At 44.5% G+C, this 21,713-nt stretch overlaps 1 protein-coding gene and 1 long non-coding RNA gene across 4 annotated transcripts in view; one reads left to right on the forward strand and one right to left on the reverse strand.

Annotated features, from left to right (window-relative positions):
• LOC142046342 (uncharacterized) overlaps positions 1-21,713 on the reverse strand; it is a 934,987-nt gene that overhangs the window by 103,647 nt on the left and 809,627 nt on the right. The gene's annotated exons all lie outside the window — the stretch shown is intronic.
• The window catches only part of COL15A1 (collagen type XV alpha 1 chain), a 282,178-nt gene continuing 261,311 nt past the window's right edge, over positions 847-21,713 (forward strand). For 2 of the 3 annotated variants that reach the window (XM_032765558.2, XM_032765560.2), the window contains exons 1-2: positions 848-1,112; positions 1,223-1,305. In XM_032765558.2, coding sequence (XP_032621449.1) covers positions 1,102-1,112; positions 1,223-1,305 — 94 coding nt within the window. In that variant the 5' untranslated portion in view covers positions 848-1,101. Of the gene's footprint in view, positions 1,113-1,222; positions 1,306-21,713 lie in introns of all 3 variants that reach the window. The other variant, XM_032765559.2, reaches the window with a different exon arrangement.

The following is a 21,713-nucleotide window of genomic DNA, read 5'->3' on the forward strand; positions in this document are numbered from 1 at the left end:
GGCACTGGAATTCCTGGTTGGTGGCAGTGCTACAAGTACTAAGCTGGTAATTGAGCTTAGAGGAATTCATGCTGGTACCCCATCTTTTGGACGCTAAGGTTCAGAGTGGGGAATTATACCATGATAAGAGCCCTTTTCCCTCCTACCCTTTTCAAACAGTGACAAGAGAGCACTTTTCCAAAGTTTTATAACTCGGTCTGATTAACCTTCAACTTGTTTTCAAAGAATTTTTCTTTGGGGAGGACCTACACATAAGAAACTGTGTGTGGAAAAAGCATTTTTCAGAAAGTTAGACAGGTGGGGCAAATTGACGCTTATAATGGAAACTTTGAAACCCTTAGCTATGGAGTCACTATTGCAAATATATACACATGTATGTATAGACATGGATATAGACACAGACTCTGAACTTACACTATGGGTGTAAATCTTTATAAACGGGAATATTATAAATACAGGACATGCCAGAGATAAGAATGTGATTAGAAATTTCTCTGATGACCATACCACTTATAGTCCTGTTAACTTGGACATATATTGCAGTTGATGGGGAGAGGGGGGCACTTCCTGTTTTGTTCATTACTTTAAAACTTGCTTATGTTATAGCTTGGCTAATTTGTCTGGTTGGAGAAGTGTTGAATACCATACAGAGATGCCTAGTTTTGGTTATATTGGACAGAAGGATGTTGTAGGTAATATTTTATTGGGTAAGGGAGTGGAGGTAATGAGTGGTGGAAGAGAGAGGGTGTGGGGAAACTCTAGCGTATGTATGCTGTGTAGTTAGATGCAAGAGTGGATAATGATAGCAATGGAAGGAGGTGCAGCAAAAGTGGGTCTCCATTAATAAGGTAGGGAATAAGGTTAAGGCGTTTAAGGCAGTGGTCTGAAAGGAAAATCTAGAAGGAGTCAGATTTCAGTGTTGGAGCACTCATTGCAATGAGTCACTGAGAGAGCCTGAGAGCTGCCTTTGTTTCACTCGAGTCTGAACGTTGGAGGAGACAACAGACTCCAATTTTTATTAACTTTTTCTTTTCAGAAGTAAAAATTAATGTTCACTGAACATTTTTCCCACTTAAGGTCTTTCAACAAACTTTAAAAAAAATGCTCTTAAGGTAAGAATGCTAACTTGTGACTTTTTTTCTAGAATTTCTGCCTTTAACTTTTAGTCTTATCTTTTTCTTTTCTTTTTTTTTTCTCTCTCTTCTTGGCAAATTTGCTCCAGGCATTGCTGGCGGCCCTGGAATTTGCTACTACTGCACTGGGGTTCATTTCTCCCTGTTGTTTTAGCAGCTCAGGTCATAGAAGGTAAGAAACTCCCAGATCACTATTTAAACTGAGGCTAAGGGTTTCTTTTGAAAGCCACATTTCTAATATGGAAAGTTGTTGTGCATTTCAAATTTCTAATATATTTGCTGACCGCTGTCTTCAGCTTCACTGGGAGAGGTTGCTGCTAGTTAAGAGCTATAGCTGCCATTTATTCTGGAAGGGTGGGGAACTAAAATAAATAAATTGGTCCCCAAAAGTAAGAGAGCATGATGTGCTCTCTCAATGTTACTTGAGAGTGCAGTAAGAGAAAAAATCACTCCGTGTGTTATATGGTGTATATAAATTACACTTGGATTTACAGAGATGCAGCAGAGTAGTAGGAAGGGTATAGATCTGTCAGTCTGGTGTTAACAGTAGCAAGTGCTAAGTGTGGTGTGATCTCTAAGGCATTATGTGATGCTGCTTCTGGGTGTTATAAATTTGTGCTCCAGAATGCCTGAGCACATTGTGCCTTTCAGATCTCTTCAGTTATTTTTTGACTAGCATACTGAAATGAAAATCTAACCAGTTTACTTTTGTGAATGAAAATCCCCTTTTCTCTTTCTCTATATAATGCATGCTTTGTAACATGGTCAATACCTTGCAGTGTGTACAGAGGATATAACTTTTCAGCATATTTTAAAAGATACTATATTGATTTAGAAGTTTACATACTATTGAAGAAAAAGCAAATAGAGATTGAAATGTTAGGTTTGCAGCATGGACGATAATATACCTTAACAAGAGTTTAGCTCCTCCTTCAACCAGAATTAACTGTGGATCTTAATTTTGTTGGCAACACCTAGATTCTATCATTATGAGAGAATTAAAAAGGTACTGCATAGAAAAATACAGATTGGAGATAGAGATTTGAATATTTCCCAAACCTTTCCCCCCCCCCCCAACTGAGGCATGCCGCCCAATGTGTGGCAATGTCACAGCCAAAACTCCAGCTAGTTATTCCTTTCACTTCACTGGGAGGTATGCCACATGTTAGCAAATGCTAACTGCAAGATTTTTACATATTGGCCAAGTATGTTACGTTGCTGGACTACATGTAATTTATGAATGCTACCGTTAGGAACAAGCTATGAGAAAGATGGGCAAACATTACATGTATTTCATTTTCTGTTCATACAGAGTATGATGCATATACTATTTGGATCCAACTTTCAGCATCGTATGAAGATTTATTTCTCATGTAAAGCTAAATACAGCAATACACTGACTAAAATGTTTATCTTGGACTGGACAGTCAGATGAAGACCTATAGTACATAAAAAACACAAGTAGAAACCCACATGTGGTCATAACTGTATGGGTCATACATTGATAATACTTAGAATAAGCATGAAGCTCTTGCAAGAGATAGATCTAGCACAATGGATCTGCCACCAGAGACAGAGCAGTCAATGATACCAATTACATTCAGTCCTGTAAGATGCTGATTGTCTTCACCTACAGCTGACTTGAATGTGAGTTCAGAGTGCTCAGCACCTTGGAGGATTGAGCCCATAGATCTTTGACTGGTTATCTCACTTTTTGCACAGATATTTTTGTACAAAACGGTAGGTTGATATATAACAGTAGTTCAGCAAAGTGGAAACTACTCTCCCATTACTGGGTAGAGGATTTTTGCAGGTAATTCAGTAATTATCCAGATAAATGCTCATCTTTCCATGTGTGACTTTACCACTTGTTTCTGAAAGGAGATTAGAGTGCTGTCAATTTTTAAGCTTTCTAACTAGCTGCTACTGCTGACGTCATACCCGTGGTCAGTCAACCCCAAAAATATATTGGCCTGAGTTTTGTTCTCCTTAATGTTTCCATTTCCTAAACACTAATAAACTCTAAGCAGGCTATGTCTACAAGTCTCGTTCGGCATTATTGATTTCCAGGTTTCTCCTAGCCTTTGATTATCCGGGTATTGCCTCCTACTGCTACTTGGCTTCTCTCTCTCTCTCTCTCCCCTGCACCAGGCAGCCGTGGCTTACAGCCACAATTTGGCCCTGTCTCAAGTATTTTATTTTACAATTCGCTGTGTTATATCTTATTTCTTAGTGGTGCTTTGTCACATTGTAGCTGTAAATGTGTATCTTTTGTTTGCTAGAAATTACTCTGTATAAAGTGATTCTTCCCAAGGAGATGAAGAAAGGTAAAGCTTGGAAATATTGGCATTGCCTGCCCACCTATTGGAGGACACTAAACTTTGGAATTAGTAATGTAGAGCCCAGTGCAATGGGGCTACCTGTGGTGGTGGTGGGAGGATGGATGCTACTCCAGCTGAATAAGGGTGACAGAATAAGCCCCATACAACTATTCTTGTTAATCAGGGAAGACTTAGTAGGTTGTGAAAGTCTCCACATATTGTAAGCAAGCTATGAAGCATCATTTGGTGGCATCAATAATTGGGAGGATAAATATGTCATCCTTCCATGATACTAGTAATTGGCCAGTCCTGGTACTTGTCCACCCAGAGTGTGCCTGGACTGTATGCAGATACACAGGGGAAAGTGAGGAAAGTGTAAGTTGCCTTCCCCATTTGCATGAGCCATGGAAGGGCCAAGTAAAGTTGCAGCCTCTGGCCTAGATCCACAAAAAAGACTTAAGATCCCAACCTCCCACATTAGGTGCCTAAGTTAAAAATGTAGGTGTCACTGGGCCTCAAAACCCTCATTTGGCTGCCTTCTAACCCTGTAGGTGGCTAGAATCACTCAGTGCCAATATTCTTTGCTGTAGAAGTCCCCTAGATGCTTGTTTCTGCCTTCAGGCATGCACAGTGCTGCCTTAGACAGGAGTCCTGCTGCCTAACTCACACCGAAGCCCCAGTGTGGTCTTCAAACCAGGTACAGACTGGCATTCTCCCAGCTATCTCCCCAGCAGGGTCCAATACAGTAGGCATGCTTTAAGCATGCCTAACTCCACACAAAATCATTGGAGGACAGCAGCAGCCTCCCATATAGCCTTTATCTCGGTATACTCATCCCCCATATGAGACCCCAGTTTACACTCAACCCCCCAGTAAGGAGAAGGGATTTGAACAGGGGTCTCTCACGTGAGTGGCCTAATCACTGACTATGGATAGTCTGATGTAGGCTCTCTGTCTCTGCAGTTGAAGTTGTTCCACTGTGTATAGATAATTAAATATGCATTGGGCCAAAGAGACAGAGTGAGAATGACAGTATAGTCCAGTTGTCTTAGGACACCTGTCAGATGACCAGGACAGGGGCAGTCTGACCTGGTGGTCAGAGCAGTCACTGGGCACTAAGGACTAGGGTCAGAGCTGGACTCAGTAGTCAAAAGCTGGAGCCAAAGGTTACACCGGAGGGCAGGAACTGGATACCAGAGTCAAGAGCCAGACTAGAGTCTGTAGTCAGAAGAAGCCAGAGCTAAAGTTTGAGCTGGAGGTCAGGAACTGGGCTGAGCAGTGTATCAGGCAAGGCGGAGTTCAAGGCAGGTGTAAGATAGAGGCAAGGCTGGGGGTAAAGCAGGAGCAGCAGGACCGAGGTAACACAGGAGCAGTCACAGTGTGGCTCATCAGGCAGCCTGCTGCGGGCCAGCTGTGTTGATGAGGTTGCCTGGAGACTAGCTCTGCTCCAGAACCTGATTCCTAGTAGCACCTCACCTCAGAGGTGGGAAACTCAAGTTCAAATCCCTGCTCATGAGATAGAAGGTGGAACTGAACCAGGATCTCTGAGTGCACAGGTGAGTTCCCATACCACTGGGTGAAAGATAATAAGGGAAGTGGCCACCCCTGACAGTTTTGTGTGGAGTTAGGTGTGCACTGGCATTGTTCTTGCAAGAAACAGCACAGGTGCCTGGCTCCAGGAATGGAGTTCCCAGCTGTGGATTCCAGGGTCTGCTTTCCAAGCAGAGTTAGGCTCTTCTCTCCAGCCTGGACCTAGGTGCCTAAATTGTAGTGAGGGGTGGGGTTTAGGACACACCCCTCTATTTGTCACTTGCTATTGACTAGCTTAGGTGGCTCCTTGCCTAGCATCCTGACTCTTTTAGCTCCATTCTCAGGCACCTATCGCTGTCCATGAATTATGCAGAGAGCCTAGGCATCTAACCCAGGCTTTGTAGATTCCACGGTGTGGCTAGGAGCCTAAAATTTAGGCACTGCAATGCTAAGAATAAATCCACAAAATTCCATTGTGGATTTGTGTCTCTGTACTTTGGGGATTGCAGGAATGATTCCCCACCATGCCCCATCCATATGGCCCTGAAGGCTTATGTCACCTCAAAGGGGGTGGAGAAAAGGTGGGGCCATGCCAGAGAGGAGGAATATGTTATACCCCATAAAAGGGTATAACGATGAGTATACAGCCCATGTATGCCCAGAAATTCCAGGAAGTGTTCTGCCCTACTAAGCTAGATAGCCTGCAGTGTTCTCCCTGACATAGTGGCCTGCATCCCCTCATTGTGGACTCTGCTTAAATGGCATAATCAAGTCCCTAATGATCAAGTGACTGTTTTTAACACAACAGCATATCCAACTGCTCTGTTTTGTTGTCCAGCCAAAATACAGAATTAGTTGCTGTTGTGTACATTGCATTTCACAACTGCACGTTTTTCCACGTGACACGTTGCCTTATTTTAAGTTAGCTACTAGAGCATGTGGTTATAATACCTCCAGAGCCATTTTCATTGTTCCAGGAGCTAAGGGTCAGTCAAAAGTGTTTTTTGAGGGGTAGTGTAGATTGTTTCCACTGGATCATAACACAGAGTGCATGCAAGGCAGCTAAGTGTCTGATTAAACTTGGGATATATGGCAGCTAGTTAAAGAGATTAAATTGTTCACAGATTCATGGGAGAAAATCTCACCTCCACTGAATGATTTATCTGGGGCTAGATTGTGCCACACGGACAAAGCCCTGATGTTCGGTGGCATGCTGAAACTTCCTTTCACCCCCTTCTGCATCGCTCTGCTTGTTGGTACACGGGTGGGGCAACCATGGTCCTTCCCTCTCTTTGCCCTCTGCCAGGTGATATGTACCCACAAGAGACAGAATGGGAGAAATCCCTGCACTCCCCAGAGTGGGCTCATAAAGGGTGGGAAGATCCTTAGCCCTTTCCATTGCACCCTCCCACTGCACATCCTGAAAAGGGGCAGGCAGAATGTGACCATTGAATGTTCTCAGACCTCCTTATGGAGCTGGTCAAATTGTGGAAACCTTTGTAATTACAATAGATGAAATTTGCATCAAATAGTACCTTATTCTGTTTGTTTGTAGAGAGAGGTGTCAGAGCCTATTAAGGGGAAGTGATGGAGCTGATTTACTTACATCAGTGATTGTCATTTGAACTATTTAGGTACACATTGTTAGAATTTCTTCCTCTAGTCATGATACTGCCTCATGTTTGGCCATTTAAGAATTAGGTCCTCTACCTTGTGTTTGGTGTCAGTGCATGGCATTGGTTACTAAAGGCCACATTGTGCAAGGGGCTGAGCACCTTCCATTGCTCTTACAGTCAATGGGAGTTGAGGGTGCCCGGCATTCCCCAGGACTGTGATGTATTCCCAATTGTGGCACCAGATTTGGAATTCTGGAGTGTGAGTGCTGAAGCTGAGCCTGGGTAAAACTTGGAATGGTGGGAGCCTCTTTGATGATCATCTTGCTCTCATTTCCTCATAAAATCCCATTCATTCTTCTAGATGTCAAAATATCTCAACGGTTATTAGTGTAGGGTGTAGTACTTGACAGCCAGAGCAACACTGTTGCACGTTTTCATACTTTGTTCCAAAAGAAAGTAGGCTTATTTAAATTGTTGATGTGACTTGCAAACGTGGAACCATATACTGTATCTAAATATTTTAGGTCTGAGTCCTCTTACTTTTAAAGAGCTTTAAAGCGTTCCCATCAACATCTGGGTTTTATTATTAGCAAAGCTACCCAGCGCCGGCCTGCTGTAAATAATATGCTCAGCAACAGTTCACAGAAAGTAAATATTTGTCTTTTTCCTTGAATCTGTGTGTACAGAATGGCTGTCATTAGGTGGTTGACATAAACTTTGTGCTAGGGAGCCCTTGGTTCTAATGAAACCGTTCCAGATTATTGACTCACATTGACTATTGGCCACCTTGCTGGAATTCAGATATGTAGGTGGATTTGTATTTCTACTCACAATGTGCCAATGCAGTGGGTGTAGAAAAGAATGCATATAAGTAATAATTATATATCTGTAAAACAGGCTCATTATCCACCACTATGGTGATGGCAGTGTTGACAGGAATGGTCTGTTCCTTTCAATTCTCTTCCAAGAAAGGAAACAACTTCTACAGTCAAGCTTGACTGTACAGAGCACAGACAATGTAGATGCCTCTAATCTTGTTCCAGCTCCAAAGTGAACCTTTGGACATTGTCAAATTGCACTGCAGTCTACATTAAACAAGTCACTTCATATCTTTAAACTGTGTCTTCAGGGTGTTAGCAGCTGTGCAAGTTGTTAATATACAGCCTGTCCCTGGTTTCATAGCTGTTTAAAATGCCTTCATTATCAAAACAGAGCCAGTTTACTTAGGGTATCTTTACACTACGAAATTAGGTTGAATTTATAGAAGTCGACTTATTAGAAATTGATTTTACACAGTTGATTGTGTGTGTCCCCACTTAAGACCATTAACTCGTCGGAGTGCATCCACAGTACCGAGGCTAGCGTTGACTTTCGAAGTGTTGCACTGTGGGTAGCTATCCCACAGTTCCCGCAGTCTCCACCACCCATTGGAATTCTGGGTTGAGCTCCCAACGCCTGTTGGGGCAAAGACTTTGTAGCAGGTGGCTCTGGGTACATGTCGTCAGCCCCCCCTCCCTCCGTGAAGGCAATGGCAGATAATTGTTTCATGCCTTTTTTTCTGGGGTCCTGTCCCCCAGACCCGCTCAGCCTGCTGCCTGCCTGGATGATTGGAAACCCAGGCAGGCAGTGGGCTGAGCAGGTCGGTGGTCAGAGCCCCAGACCGGCAGTGTGGTGAGTGGCTCAGCCCGCTGCTGGTCTGGGGCTCCTGCCAGCCGGGGTCCTGCTCAGCCCCGCTCAGCTGGCAGACCTCGGTAAGGTCGATCAGGGGTGCCTGGACAGACATGGCTATCCTCCTCTTAGAGCACTGAATGGGAGTGACTCCAGGTCATTCTCTTCTTTAAGTTTTGTCTCATGGAGATTCAGTCCTGCCTGGAACATCATGCGAGCTGGAGGCTTCTGCCTCAGGCTGCTCTTCCAGCCAGCAGCACAATGTGGTCGCACCTACCCAGCCTGCCCGTTGCTCCCATGGCTCATGAAGCCTGGACAGTAGTAAGGAGCAGTTCAACTTATGGAATGACAAATCCAGAATGAAGGATTGCACTCTATGGGCCACGTTAAGATTATTTCAGAGTCCTAGATAGCATTAGTCCCTATAAAAGGCTTCATGAAAATTCATCCCCGCCCCTAACAAAAATGTTAATTTATCAGAGCAGCTGAAAGGATAAGGAATTCTGGACTATAACTTAGAGAGAGCTTCCATAGTATTTAACTCATAATTGATATAATTCAAAGTAAAATTTCACAGCGTGGTCTGTTCTAAGACTAAAAATACAGGAGGGGAGTCAGAAAAAGGAACAGTGACCTGTTTCCACCTGCTTTCAAACCAGGAATGTTTCATGTGTTAGGTCAACGTGATAACCACTATACAACAGGGCTTGTGTGTGTTAGGTGAACGTGATAACCACTACACTATGGGGCTTCTCTTTTTTGCCACAGACTTTGCCGAATACACAGGAATGTTTTCTCTAGCTACAGAAGCTACCTAATCCAATGTCTATACCTATGGCCTTCCTGCTCACAAAGCGGTCATGCCTCCCCCCGCCGGGCTGGCACAGCACAAAGTGAATGTGACACAATGACCTGGCTCGGGCAGGATCACTAGTGAGGCATGATACTTTTGCCATTAAGCAAACACAGCAATTCTTTCCTGTCCTCTGCCACTGAATGCCTCAATGCATTATGCTGTGCCCTATCAGTGCGAGAGGACTGCATGAGCTTGGAAAACATGTCATTGCAAGTGTGTTTTTTTTCTGCCTTCTAATCTGCGATAACCTCAGGAACGGAGATGATAGGGGGAGTGTAGAAGCATTCTGGGGGGACTGCATGGTCACCTTTGCTGCTGAGTTCGCCATGCTGGCCAAACAGGAAATGAAATTCAAAAGTTCCCGGGGCTTTTCCTGTGTACCTGGCTAGTCCATCTGAGTTCAAAGCGCTTTCCAGAGCGGTCACTATGAAGCACTCTGGGATAGCTCCTGGAGGCCAATGCCATCGAATTGTGTCCACACTACCCCAAATTTGACCTGGCGATGTCAATTTCAGTGCTAATGCCTTCGTCGGGGGAGGAGTACAGAAATCGATTTTAAGAACCCTTGATGTCGACAAAAACGGCTTCATTGTGTGGAAGGGTGCGGGGTTAAATGAATCTAAAGCTGCTAAATTTGACCTAAACTCATAGTGTAGACCGGGGCTTAGAGAATATTGATGAGGGTAATTCTGTATAAATACTTGAAGAATCTGGTAACAGCTGTGGAACAAATTTGCTACCTCAGACTTGTCCTATCATTTGCTAGAATTAATCAATTCTAAATGGATTAGTGTACCCGGTGCTGCATTTTGTCCAATAGCTCTTCAGGACAATAACTGGCATATTTGGTAACTTGCTCAGCTGAGCAGCTAAAGGTTCCCAAGGCCTCTTGAGGGGAAACCAGTAGGGGTACAAGTGTGTATAATTAGTATAGTGGCTATGTTCATTTCCACTCATCTCCACAGTTACTAGAAAGGATACGCTTCGGATGGAAAGTCATTTTAATGTTCCAAGCTAAACTTCATGCTTTTGTAAGTGATATCTTTATATGTATGCCACTAATCCTGCTTCAGTGAGTTGCTGTGCTGCATTTGCTGTGGCAGAATGGATTGAAATCTTCATTGCAATGGACTGGCTCAGCTGCAGGCACTGCAACACAGGAAATTTCATTTAAGCAGCCTGAGTGGTACAGCATCCTTTGAGTGTTTAAGTACATGTGCAACTGCTCATGCACTCACAAGTTTGTCAGGGCTTTACGCTAAAGCTAGGGTTCCACCGTGAGGAGGAGATCCTCTGCAAGAAATGCCTCCTGTGTGCAAGCACCGACACTTTTACACCATATACCAAATTACAACTCCTCACCACCTAGGGAGGTGATGGAATCTCCGTCCTTAGAGGTTTTTAAAGTCAGGCTTGACAAAGTCCTGACTGGGATGATTTAGTCGGGGATTGGTTCTGCTTTGAGCAGGGGGTTGGACTAGATGACCTCCTGAGGTCCCTTCCAACCCTGATATTTTATGATTCTATGACTGCTCCTACCATGGATAAATTGACAGAAACATGCATGTTATGGGGAAAAGAAAGTACAGGAAAAGGAGTTGCAAGAGGTATGAATTTGACCCACTGTATTGCAGTGCTCTTCTGGCAAAATCAGAGGATCAGCTGAGGAGCCAGAATTCATGCATGAGAAAGGCGCTGCCACAGGCATTGTATGCAAAGAAGATAACACAATGGAGCATGGGATCAGGAATCATCAGTAAATCACAAATGAGGCCAAAACAGAAACTTCGGATTTGCTTCATGCAGTGACCAACCATTTGAAAGGACTGAATCCCATGTTGTCAATAATATGGTCTGGCATGAGGCAAAAAACCAAGACTTTGTATACATTCGTTCTGCCTGGGATTAATGCAAAATAAGAGAGTGACACTGCAGACCAGGTACCAGCTCATGCCAAAGCACCAGGCCTCACTGAACACTTACAAATGCATAGCTGGAAGAAGAGCTCTCTGTGGCTCAAAAGCGTCTCTCTCTCCAGCAGAAGTTGGTCCAATAAAAAATATTACCTCACCCACTTTGTCTCTCTAATATCCTGGGTCTGACACGGCTACAGTTACACTGCACATATGTGGAAGCTAGGCCAATTCCCTTTTGTATTAGTATAGGTCACAGTGATAGCTAAATGTATGAGTGTATTTGGTGTTTAAACTTCATGCAAACTAATGGGATGCTGCATGCATTTTTTTCATTTATCTGTATTCTGTTATAATGTAATTGCAAATATTTAATGAGTGCAGGGGTCTGGACTAGATGACTTCTCAAGGTCCCTTCCAGTTCTATGATTTACATTGTATATATCCTGTTAGTAAATAACCCATCAGATAAGAAAGAAGTTAGAATTTCAACAGGAAAGTGCTAATTCTTGCACATTTCAAAGCAAGAGGGCATTGTGTGTGATGACTGGAGATGAAAGTCTCTAAATGCATTCCTTTCTCTCCATCCTCAAAGAGCCCATGTGAGTCGTGACACTGTCCACTTGTTTTCTGTGAGAAAAAGAAGCTAGAAGTATGGATGCAGAGAAAAATTCATCATCTCTGGACAGTGTTGGTTTAACAGAGCAGAATAACGGAACAAGAAGACCTGAGATCCCCAGAGTTTTTCTGGGTAGCCCTGAGAGACTTTTGGGAAACTGGCAGAATACTACATCTCTGCTACCATTTGGAATTATAGACTGTGACTCACCCATGTATGTAATTTTACCTGATTTAACCTGTCAATAACTCATTCCCTTTTTGTTAGCTAATAAACCTTTAATTAGTTCACTATAGAACTGGCTACCAGTGTTGTCTTTGGTGTGAGATCTAGGATGCAAATCGACCTAGGTGAGTGACTGGTCTCTTGGGACTGGGTGTAACCTGGAATATTTTATGATGTTTGGTATAAGTGACCATTTATTACATAGCTCAGCTTGCCTGGGTGACAAGATAGACCGAAGTGTCTAAGGGGTCTGTCTGTTATTCCATTATAAGACTACATGTCGTATGGGGCTGGTGAAATCGAATTATAGAACATACCATCAGTTTGGGGTGTCTGCTCTGCTTTTGACAGTTTTTCCTGAGGTTGGTACCCCTGGTTGTGAGCCACTCTGGATAGTGTGACAAAAGAGTAGCTGAATTAACACCATGAGAAACATATTGCAGCCATCCTAATCCATGAGCTTGAACAAGTGGGACAGTATAGGTGACTGGGTAGAAAAGGGGGTTGCCAAAAATGCATTGGGTTTGGCACAGGTAATCACAGAGATCCTTTACCTGTGTTGTGCTCTCTGAGCATATTTAATTGAGTAGTTCTGAGGTCTTCAGTCTATTGGCAAGAGAGTAGCTGTGGCTTAATCAGGACACACAGATGAAGACAGACGGACACCGGGATGGATTTAAATGGCAGGTTGCACCTTTGTTAATTTAACACTGAGGACTGGCGCTATAGGCCCAATCCATCTCTCACATACCATTCATCTGTGTGGGACTACATGGGCTCCCACCATATAACCAATACCTCAGGGTAGACCTCCTCAGGCTACCCCTAGGACTCAGCTCACTTCTGAAGCCTCTTGGCCACCCACCCCACAACAAGGCGGGGTGGGTAGTGGGTGCTAAGGGAGTACTTTGGTCTGCAAAGTCTTCAGGTCTCCACTTCTTACAGGAACAGGGTCCACCAATGAAATGTTGGGTCTCATTTATATCTGGGAGCTGGGCCTTTTTGACCTTTATCTGCACTGGATTCTTGATGCAAGTTGCAACACAATGAACTAACGTTCCTGTATATTTCTAATATTATATTTCCAAACTGTGCCCCTTTCAACTTCACTGTGTCTCCACGATGCTGTGAGGAAGGTGAGAAAACCCACCAGATCTCTGCCAGTTGGGTCTAGTGGGAAAAATTACTTCCAGACTCCCAAACAGGGAATCAGTCAGACCCACAGCGCCCTGAAAAAACCCAGCTTGTATACTACAACTACAAGAAGGAGCGGGCAGGAGAGATAAAGAGCATAGAAGGTCCCTACAGCCTGGAAAAAGGTTTAAATTAATGGGAAAGTGGAACATGGGGGCCAATCAATCCATGTTTGCTCCCAGCTGGCCAATGAGAGGCAGAGAGCCAGAGAAGGAGGGGCCCAGGTTGGGCATCTTCAGGCAGGCAATCTCCCTCTCTCCTCCTCCCCTCTGGGCAGCTGTCCAGTTCTGCCCCCCTCCCAACCCTACCCCGCCCCGTAAAGCAAGGAATCATTCTTCATCTTGTGTGCGCTAAGGAGCAGAAGTGAGTGGGCTTTTGAGTGAGGATCATGCTAAATACAATGGCAGCCAGAGAAATCCACATAGACTCCACCATTGAAACAGAATTTTAGTGAGGCTAAAACCCTTGGAAATTCCAGAGAGAGAGGCACTTTTCCCATCTTGTTATAATTCTGTGGTATGGTCAATTCTACCTAAAATATAGTCAGCTTGGATGAAAACACCTAAACAGGTCCAAAACCCTTTGTCTAGGAAATGAGTCACATTTGCACTTTATTTATTCTTTCTTTGTTTATATTCTTGCAGCCTAAAACATTTTAATACAACTTTTCTAGTGCTGTCAGAGGTCACAGGACGACCTTTATCTTGTGAGCTTTTTCCAGCTGCATTAGAACAAAAAAAAGTCAGTCTCTGGTTGTGCATTACTCTAATCCAGGCTACTTAATACCAAGTTTGTGTTTTGGTCCCTGGTTCAGTAGTTACTAAAATGTGTATTGGCACACAGTTGTAAAGCTACCGTAATACCGCCAAAGATGTCTCCAATTGACATTGAGGCCTGTTGATTTATGAGCATGCTAATATATGATTTAAAGTTGTGTCTTTTCTCATGCTAGTGTATACATCTCCATGAGATTAAAAAACTCATCTAATTAAGACATTGGCACACATAGCTTTAAAAAAAGAGAGTTCTAATCTCTGTAGTCTGTATGTTCGGAGCCCACATCCTCAACAGTATGATTTCAATGGGGTTTAGTTGCCTAAATACCTTTATGGATCTGGGCCACGATGACTGTTCAAGATTTATTTATTTATTTTTAATTCAAAGCAGTATACCTCTTCCTGCCATAAACATTCTGGAAGCAAAATATTCAGGTTTTGATTCAATTTACATAGTAAGGCTTTACTTTTTTTATCTAGCTACATAGCTGTAACAGAGAAAAAGTAAGACAAAATAACCCACTTAAACTCTGACTCACATTCAACGAAACTTCAGCGAATGCACAGTTAAGGGATTTGTTTTCTCCACCCACTGTTTGCAGCATTAGTATTGCCAAATGCTTGTACCAGTTTTCTTCAGCTCTCCAGGCTTGTCAAGTATACTATGGAGGACTGAACAGGGGACACAAGTTCCTGCCAAGTGCACCAGGGCCTGTAGGCTTTTAAGATATATTCAGCAATGCTAAATTCTGACCATTTCCAAGAGGATTCTTATAAAGCACTCAATGCTTTAATGTGAGAGCAGAGAAAACAGACTTAGTAATGGATAAGCACTGAGTAAGTGCATATTTGTGACTCAAAGATTGATTTTTTGGCCTATTAGAGCAATTGACAGAATCCCTTAAAGTGAAATCAGGTTAAGTGTTTTAAAATACTTAAGCAATTTTCATTTAAAAAAATCATTCATTCCTTGCAAGCGCCCTAGTGATTCTTGTCCACTGGTTGTGTGTGTTGGTCTGGAAAAGTCACTGATTTCTTAAGAGAGAATCAACAAATAGGAATCATCCTTAGAGAACTTAATCACAGAGGCCCATATTATGCTGTATGTATAAAATCACACAGAAAATCTGGAAGCAGGAAACTCCATGAGTTGAAACACACAGACTTTCCTTCAGATTCTCCTGTTAGGAGGTGCTCTCCTTAATTCTCATACAGAGTTGATAAGAATCATACTGCTGCTGTACTGGGGACCCAGATCATCCAAACCCAGGTAGGGAACAGTAAGAATATCCTTTTAAGGGTCTTATAGTGGAATTGTTACATCCCTGGTAACTTCCTATGCTGGAATGTGGAAAAGTCAGAGAGACTACTTAAAACAAATTGGAGGAAAAGCAGAATTCTTATTAGGAATGAATGGATTCGTTCTGTATACTTTTGAAGAGCTCACCCAGCATGGGTATCAAAATTTGACTCTGACACAAAATCCAGTATTATTTGGTTCTCATTCTGGCAGGGCTACCTGGGATGTGTGTGCAAAAGAGGCAGTTTGCTCTGTCTCCATGGTAATTGTTTTGGAAGGGTGTGTGGGGGGGTGTCACTCAGTGTCAGATTGTTCCCTGAACCCCCCATAACTTTTATATGGTCCTGCATTCTGATTGGGAAGGATTGAAAAGGGAGAAGAGACAGGGTAAATATGCATGGCTGTTGGCTGTTAAGGGAATGTCTATCATTAGATGAATTTTGAATTACAGTCTGATAAGTGCAAAACTTGGGCTCAGCCTGGTCTCCAGAGCTAATGAAGTGCCTTCCATTAAGAACATTCAGTCAGCAGGCTCTCTGAGTTTGAAAAGTGCAATGTACATGAGATACCTCAGATTTGGTTCATTCTGGCCTTTGAAGATAAGGGCCGTGAATTGTCCCTTGGATCGGTTAGGCAATCAGTGCAGAGCATGGAATATTGGCATTATATTGCTCCTGTCTGTTCATTCTGTGCATCTGGCAAGCTGACACACATTGGAGTTGCAGGAAAATACCCTGGGGCCTTGTACGGTTAATGCCCCACTGCCTGTTGGCTGGATAGGAAGTACTTCATCGGATTCAGCAATGTAATCACCTTCTTACCACAGCTTTATCCTTAGAGTTCTCTTTTTTTTGGCCAGGCCTATGAGTACGTGATCCAGCTCATTGTACACCATACCCCTATGCTGCCTTTCAACATACATACACACAGAATGGGAGAATGTACTTGTCAAAACCCATTGCCCTCTTGATTCAATTTTCCACATCCTTCCCCTGGAACTGCAGACTCAGACATTGCAGAACTGGCAAGGGATTGCATATCACATCTACATTTAGGATGGAATGCCACAGAAAATGAAAACAAACCCGCATAGATCCCAGACCATATACTGGTATATGAGCTGCCATGCCCCATTCCCCAGCCTCCCTTTCCCAAAGCATCAGCAATATCGTTCCAGGGTTTTCTGCACTTGGCTTCTCCTCTCCATTCAATTCACTCTTGAGAGGAGCACAGAGCACACAGTGGTAGGTAACAGTGCTCAGAATAGCACTAATTTACGGTCCTATTTTGGCATAGCTTACAGTGAATGGCAAGATACTTTGTGCTCCAGAAGTAGAACATTTCCCGATTTTTTTTGCCTATTTGCCCAGCCAAATACCTCCTTGTGTTCTGCTGGGTAAATTCTGCAGAGGGGCCAGTGGTGCTCTGGGGTAACCTGTGGATAGCCTGTTCCCACCACATTTTACAATCATCTTACTCTTGGCACACCAAATAATGTAAGGAGAACAGAACACACTTAGAACTCAGTTTCTTTTTCATTGCTAGCTACGTGCATGTTAATGAAACTCAGGAGGAAAGAACCAGTCAAATTCACCAATAACTCCAAGCAATGCTTCAGACATCCCCATGTGTGGTGGCTATGCTGTGATAGTTTTCTTAAGAGCTGCAATTGTAGTTTGCTCTCAAACTATTCCAGAACTGTGGTTTGTCTACCTGCTCTGGTGTGACTCATTTCTGGTGATGTAATTCTTATAATTTCACATGACTGAACCCAGATTCAAAGGAGGTCTTGTTCCACAAATGGAAAGTATCCCCATAAAATTGAAAACAGACTTAGGAAACTATAAACACTACATGGCTGGACTATTTTTTTCTTTTTTCCTCTAATAATGACAAACTAAATACCTGGCCTGACTGGTAGAGATATGTTTGTGCAAGACTATAAGTGAAAAGGGTTTCCTCATAAGAGACAGTATAATGAATATAGGATTTTTGAGATGTGCCCTGGAAGCTGGGGTTGAGAACACACTGTAGCTGTGCCCAACAGTTCACCACAGACGCTCTCTAGTTTCTTTTTAATAGAAGTTGTATTCCTTTCTCACTCACTCCTTTGTTGTTTAATGAACTCCCAGATTATTAATCTCCTGTGCAGCAAACTGTGAGGTGAGAAGTCGGTGAGTCCCTGACATTTAAAAACAAAAGCCTCACAAAGTTCTGCTGCCCTAATCCAAGGCCCTTGTTTACTTCTCCCTCTCAGATTTGATAAATGTTTCTAGGTACAATCGAGGTTTTCAAAAAAATCAAGAAAAGGAAGTATAAGGGAAGTTGCCTTGTGATTATTCCAAATTATAATTGCTTAAGATACAGTGTTTGAAAAAAGGAAAAAAAATAGCCAATCAAAACAGTTCAAGAATAATGGGAAAAGGAGTTAATAGTAGGGATGGGGCAAGAATACCATTTTTGGATTTGTCTGGGTAACTGTAGGTTTCAGTGCCATTGCATCTGATTCTATATTACTAGTATAGGAGTGCCTGGCATCCAGGACCAGGTAGCAGATGACAGGCTGCATAAGGAGGAAATGGATGGGAGAAATCTGGGCTGTTGAAGTGTGTAGTGGGAGAGACCCAGTGGGAAGACTTTGGGGCTAGGCTGGGGTTGCAAGAGGCAAGCCTAACAGGTGGTTGTGGATGGGAAACTTGGAGGTTGGAGTGGAAGGGGTAGGCTGGGCAGCAGCAAGGATGCATCCCAGGTGTGTCTGCCTAGGTAGGCGGGCCAGTCCTGCTGTACTCCCCTCTTCCTGCCACACACAAAGTCCTCTGCTGGGCTGATGTTGGTGGGGGCCCCAGAACAGTAGTTCTTGGCATTAACAATCCATTGGGATACATGATGCAGTTCATCCTTCTCAGAGGCATTGTTTCAGGCTGTCAGCAGACTCAGGATGAGGTTGCTGCATAAGTCAGGTCAGGTTGTCAAACTTTTCTTGGGGGACTAGAAGCTATCTGAGATTCTGCCATAATCACAGGATTCCAGAAGTTGGCTCCCTAGCTCTAGTTTGGCAGCTACTTCTGAAGTAGAAAGTAACAGGTGGTGGTAGGCCAAGAAAACCCCAGAATTTGTAATGTAACATGCAGAATAATGGCCAACTACTGTACACTAAAGCCAATTCCTGCTGTTCCCCAAAATGCCATGCGATACATAGGTGCCAACTTTTCCTGGTGCCGGTGGGTGCTCGGCTCCCTCCCACCTCTGCCCCGCCCCCATTCCAAACCCTTCCCCAAAGTCTCTGCCCTCTCTCTGCCCCTGTTGGACCCCTTCCCCAAATCCCCGCCCCTTCCCCACCTCTTCCTTGGGCACATCACTTTTCCCCTCTCTCCTCCTGCCCAGTGCTTGCTGCTGTGAAATAGCTGTTTCGTGGTGGGAAGCGCTGGGAGCTAGGGGGAGAAGCAGGGAAAGCACGCTCAGGGGAGGTGGTGGAGGTGAGCTGGGGCGGGGCAGGGAGCTGCTGGTGGATGCAGACCACCCCACCAATTTTTCCCTGTGGGTGTTCCAGCCCTGAACACCCACGGAGTTGGTGCCTATTGTGTGATATTGCGTGCCCATGCAGAGCAGACCGATGGCAGTTTGTAAAGTGTCATCTCAAAGACACATACACACACACACACACTAATCCACCTGGAACTCAGTTTGCCAAAGGATGAGAGGTCAAGTCAACACTACCGTCTAACTACTCCAAACCTAATGCTCTTAGACCACAAGATATGTACTGTCTTCCTCAGCCATGTTCTTATACCCTGCTATTAAGCCTGAACACATGAGGTGATGAGTCATCCCTGAACTAAAGCCTGATTAAGCTGCACGTGGTGATGAATCATTCCTGTGGTAGGCTCCAGCCAATCCACAAGCCAGGAGTTGGTCTGGTGACTCTCAGGGCCAGTATATAATCTTCACAGGAAGAACTGCAGCTTAGACTGCCCAATGTCATTTCATAGCTTAGAACTCTCCCTGCCCTGATAGTGATGACAGACTATACAGGCTTTAGTCTGCTCCAGCCTTGTTCCCAGTCCTGCTCTATGCCCTGCCCTTTCACCACTCCAGTTTCAGCCCTGTGTTTGCCTTCTTCTGACCTTGCTTTTGACTCTTGATTCTGGCTTTGACCTCTGGTTCTGGTTCCTGGCCTAACTGCCGCTGCACAAACTATTAGGTCTGACCATCCACATGTCGGTTTCTGATAGTGCAGGCCCAAGCATTAGACCGTAGTTACTCAGTCAGCCACTTACCCTGGGTAAAATGTATCTGTTTAGAAACCGCATGTACTAGCGCTGAATATAGAAATTCAGAAGCAGGAGCGGTGCCAGGGTTTTTGGCGCCCTAGGCGGGGGTCCTTCTGCGCTCCTGATCATTGGCGGCAATTCTGTGGTGGGAGGGTCCTTCCACGCTCCTGGTCTTCGGGGCACTTCGGCGGTGGGTCCTGGAGTGAGTGAAGGACCCGCCGCAGAATTGCCACCGAAGACCTGGAGTGTGGAAGGACCCCCTGCCGCCGCATTGCTGCCGAGGGCGGCAAAATGCCACCCCCCCAAATCCTGGTGCCCTAGGCGACCGCCTAAGTCGCCTAAATGGAAGTGTTGGCCCTGTTCAGAAGCATTCTTCTGTGATGTTCAGTGTGTTCTTAGACATGACAATAGCCAGAGAGCTCTTCTGGCTGTCGTGGCTGAGCGCTGGGACAGACTGAAAGGGTTAGCTGTGTTTTTGGGTGCATAGAATTCTTCTCTGTTTCTAAGTAACTGCAAATATTAACAGCTGAAAACAGTTTAAATAACCTAGTCTCGGCAGCTGGGACATGGGAATGGCCAGTGAGCTGCTCTGTAACATCATCACTTGCATTTCTATTTTAGGAAAGGTGTGTTAAATTGTTCCACCAATGGAGTGAGCCCAGTGAACTAACAGGCTTGTGTGATTCTTAGGGCCTCATCCTACAAGCCATTATTCATGGCAGTGATCTCATTAACGTCAGTGGAGTATTTGCTTGAATAAAGACAATTCACATGAGTAAGATTTTCCAGGATTGGGCCTTTAATTTCTATGGTAGCACGAGTCCCCAGATAGAATACAGGACTTCTGTTGAAACAGGTTCATTTTTATCATTGTAGGAACTTGGTGCAGAAGGTTACATGAGCTAATCCAGTACCCAGTAATCCCAGTCAGCTAATCCAGTAATCCCAGTCAGCTTTGTTACGCTTGTGTCTGAGTCAACAATTGCTTCATGCAGAGAGGAAGGTTGTATGTTCAGTGCTAGACTGTACCCAGCCTTAAGTCGGTGTGCAAATGCAGCGAGGACTAAATACAATCTGGGTTTGTGCTCCTCTGAGTAAAGGGCTCTGGGACTAGTGCCACTGTCACCACTAGTCTTCTGAGGGGGGCTGGGGCCATGGTCCAGTCCCCCTCCTCACCTATCTGCAGAGGTAGCTCTGTGTAGTGGGAAGAACACCTTGCACCTGTCAGGAAGCAGGGCCTGCATCACAGCCCATCTCCAAGCAACCTGATAAATGTAGCTGGCCTCAGGTAGGCTGCCTGATTGGCTACACCACCTAACTGGTGGGAAGAGTCAGCAGACCGGCTGTTAAGCCCAGCACTAGCACTACTCTACACTGCTACTTCAGTGGCTGCACAGAGCATTTACCCTTGGCTGTGATAGCGCCTACTTGTTCCTGTCCTGCTCCCGCCTTGTTCATCAAGGTAACACGGATCTGACCCATGGCACTGACTCCTGATCTCTGACTTTGGGTCTGACCCTTGGCTTTGGCACCTGGGCTCTGACTCCAGCTTTGACCTTGGACTCTGATTCCTGGCAACTGACTCTGATTCCAACCACTAAGCCTGACTTCTGCTCTGATCATTAGGCCTGACTCCTGCTCTAACCACTAGGCATGGCCAGCCATGGCCCAGTCACATGACAGGGCCCAGTCACATGGTGCAAGGTCAGTGCTCTTCCTTGCTCAACGTAACTCCAGGAAGTTGTGGGTCTGCGTCAAGCACAATACCTCTGGGAGCTCCTTCTGAGCTGGTGTGGCTGTGTACCACCCTTAGTGCAGCATTGTGACTTAAAGATAAAATATACCCCTTATTATTTGTATTACTATAGTGCCTAGGTGTTCCATTGATAGTCCAGGGCCCCAGGGTGCTAGGTGCTGTACAAATGCAGAATAAAATGATGTTCCTTGCCACTAACATGCTTGCAGTCTAAGATGAGGTGACAGATGGATGAGACAGACTAATGGGAAAGTACAACGAAACAGTGAGACAGTGTTGGTCAGCATGACAGGCAGTGGTCTCAGCACCAGCAGCCTAATCATTGTCAAGCTTTTTGTAGGCATTACAGCAAAGGACAGCTTTTCATGAGGGATTTGCAGGTGGATAATGAGTTAGCTTTGGGGATGTTTGCAGGGAGTGCCTACCAAGCACGTGGGGCAGCATGGGAGAAGGCATGTAGGTGCTTGTTTGAAAATTTAACAAGTGGACAGTGGAGGCTGGAATCATAGGCTGGTTGGAGCTGAGCAACAGCAAC

Source organism: Chelonoidis abingdonii, chromosome 2, assembly GCF_003597395.2.
Source record: "Chelonoidis abingdonii isolate Lonesome George chromosome 2, CheloAbing_2.0, whole genome shotgun sequence".
Classification (NCBI taxonomy): Eukaryota; Metazoa; Chordata; order Testudines; family Testudinidae; genus Chelonoidis; species Chelonoidis abingdonii.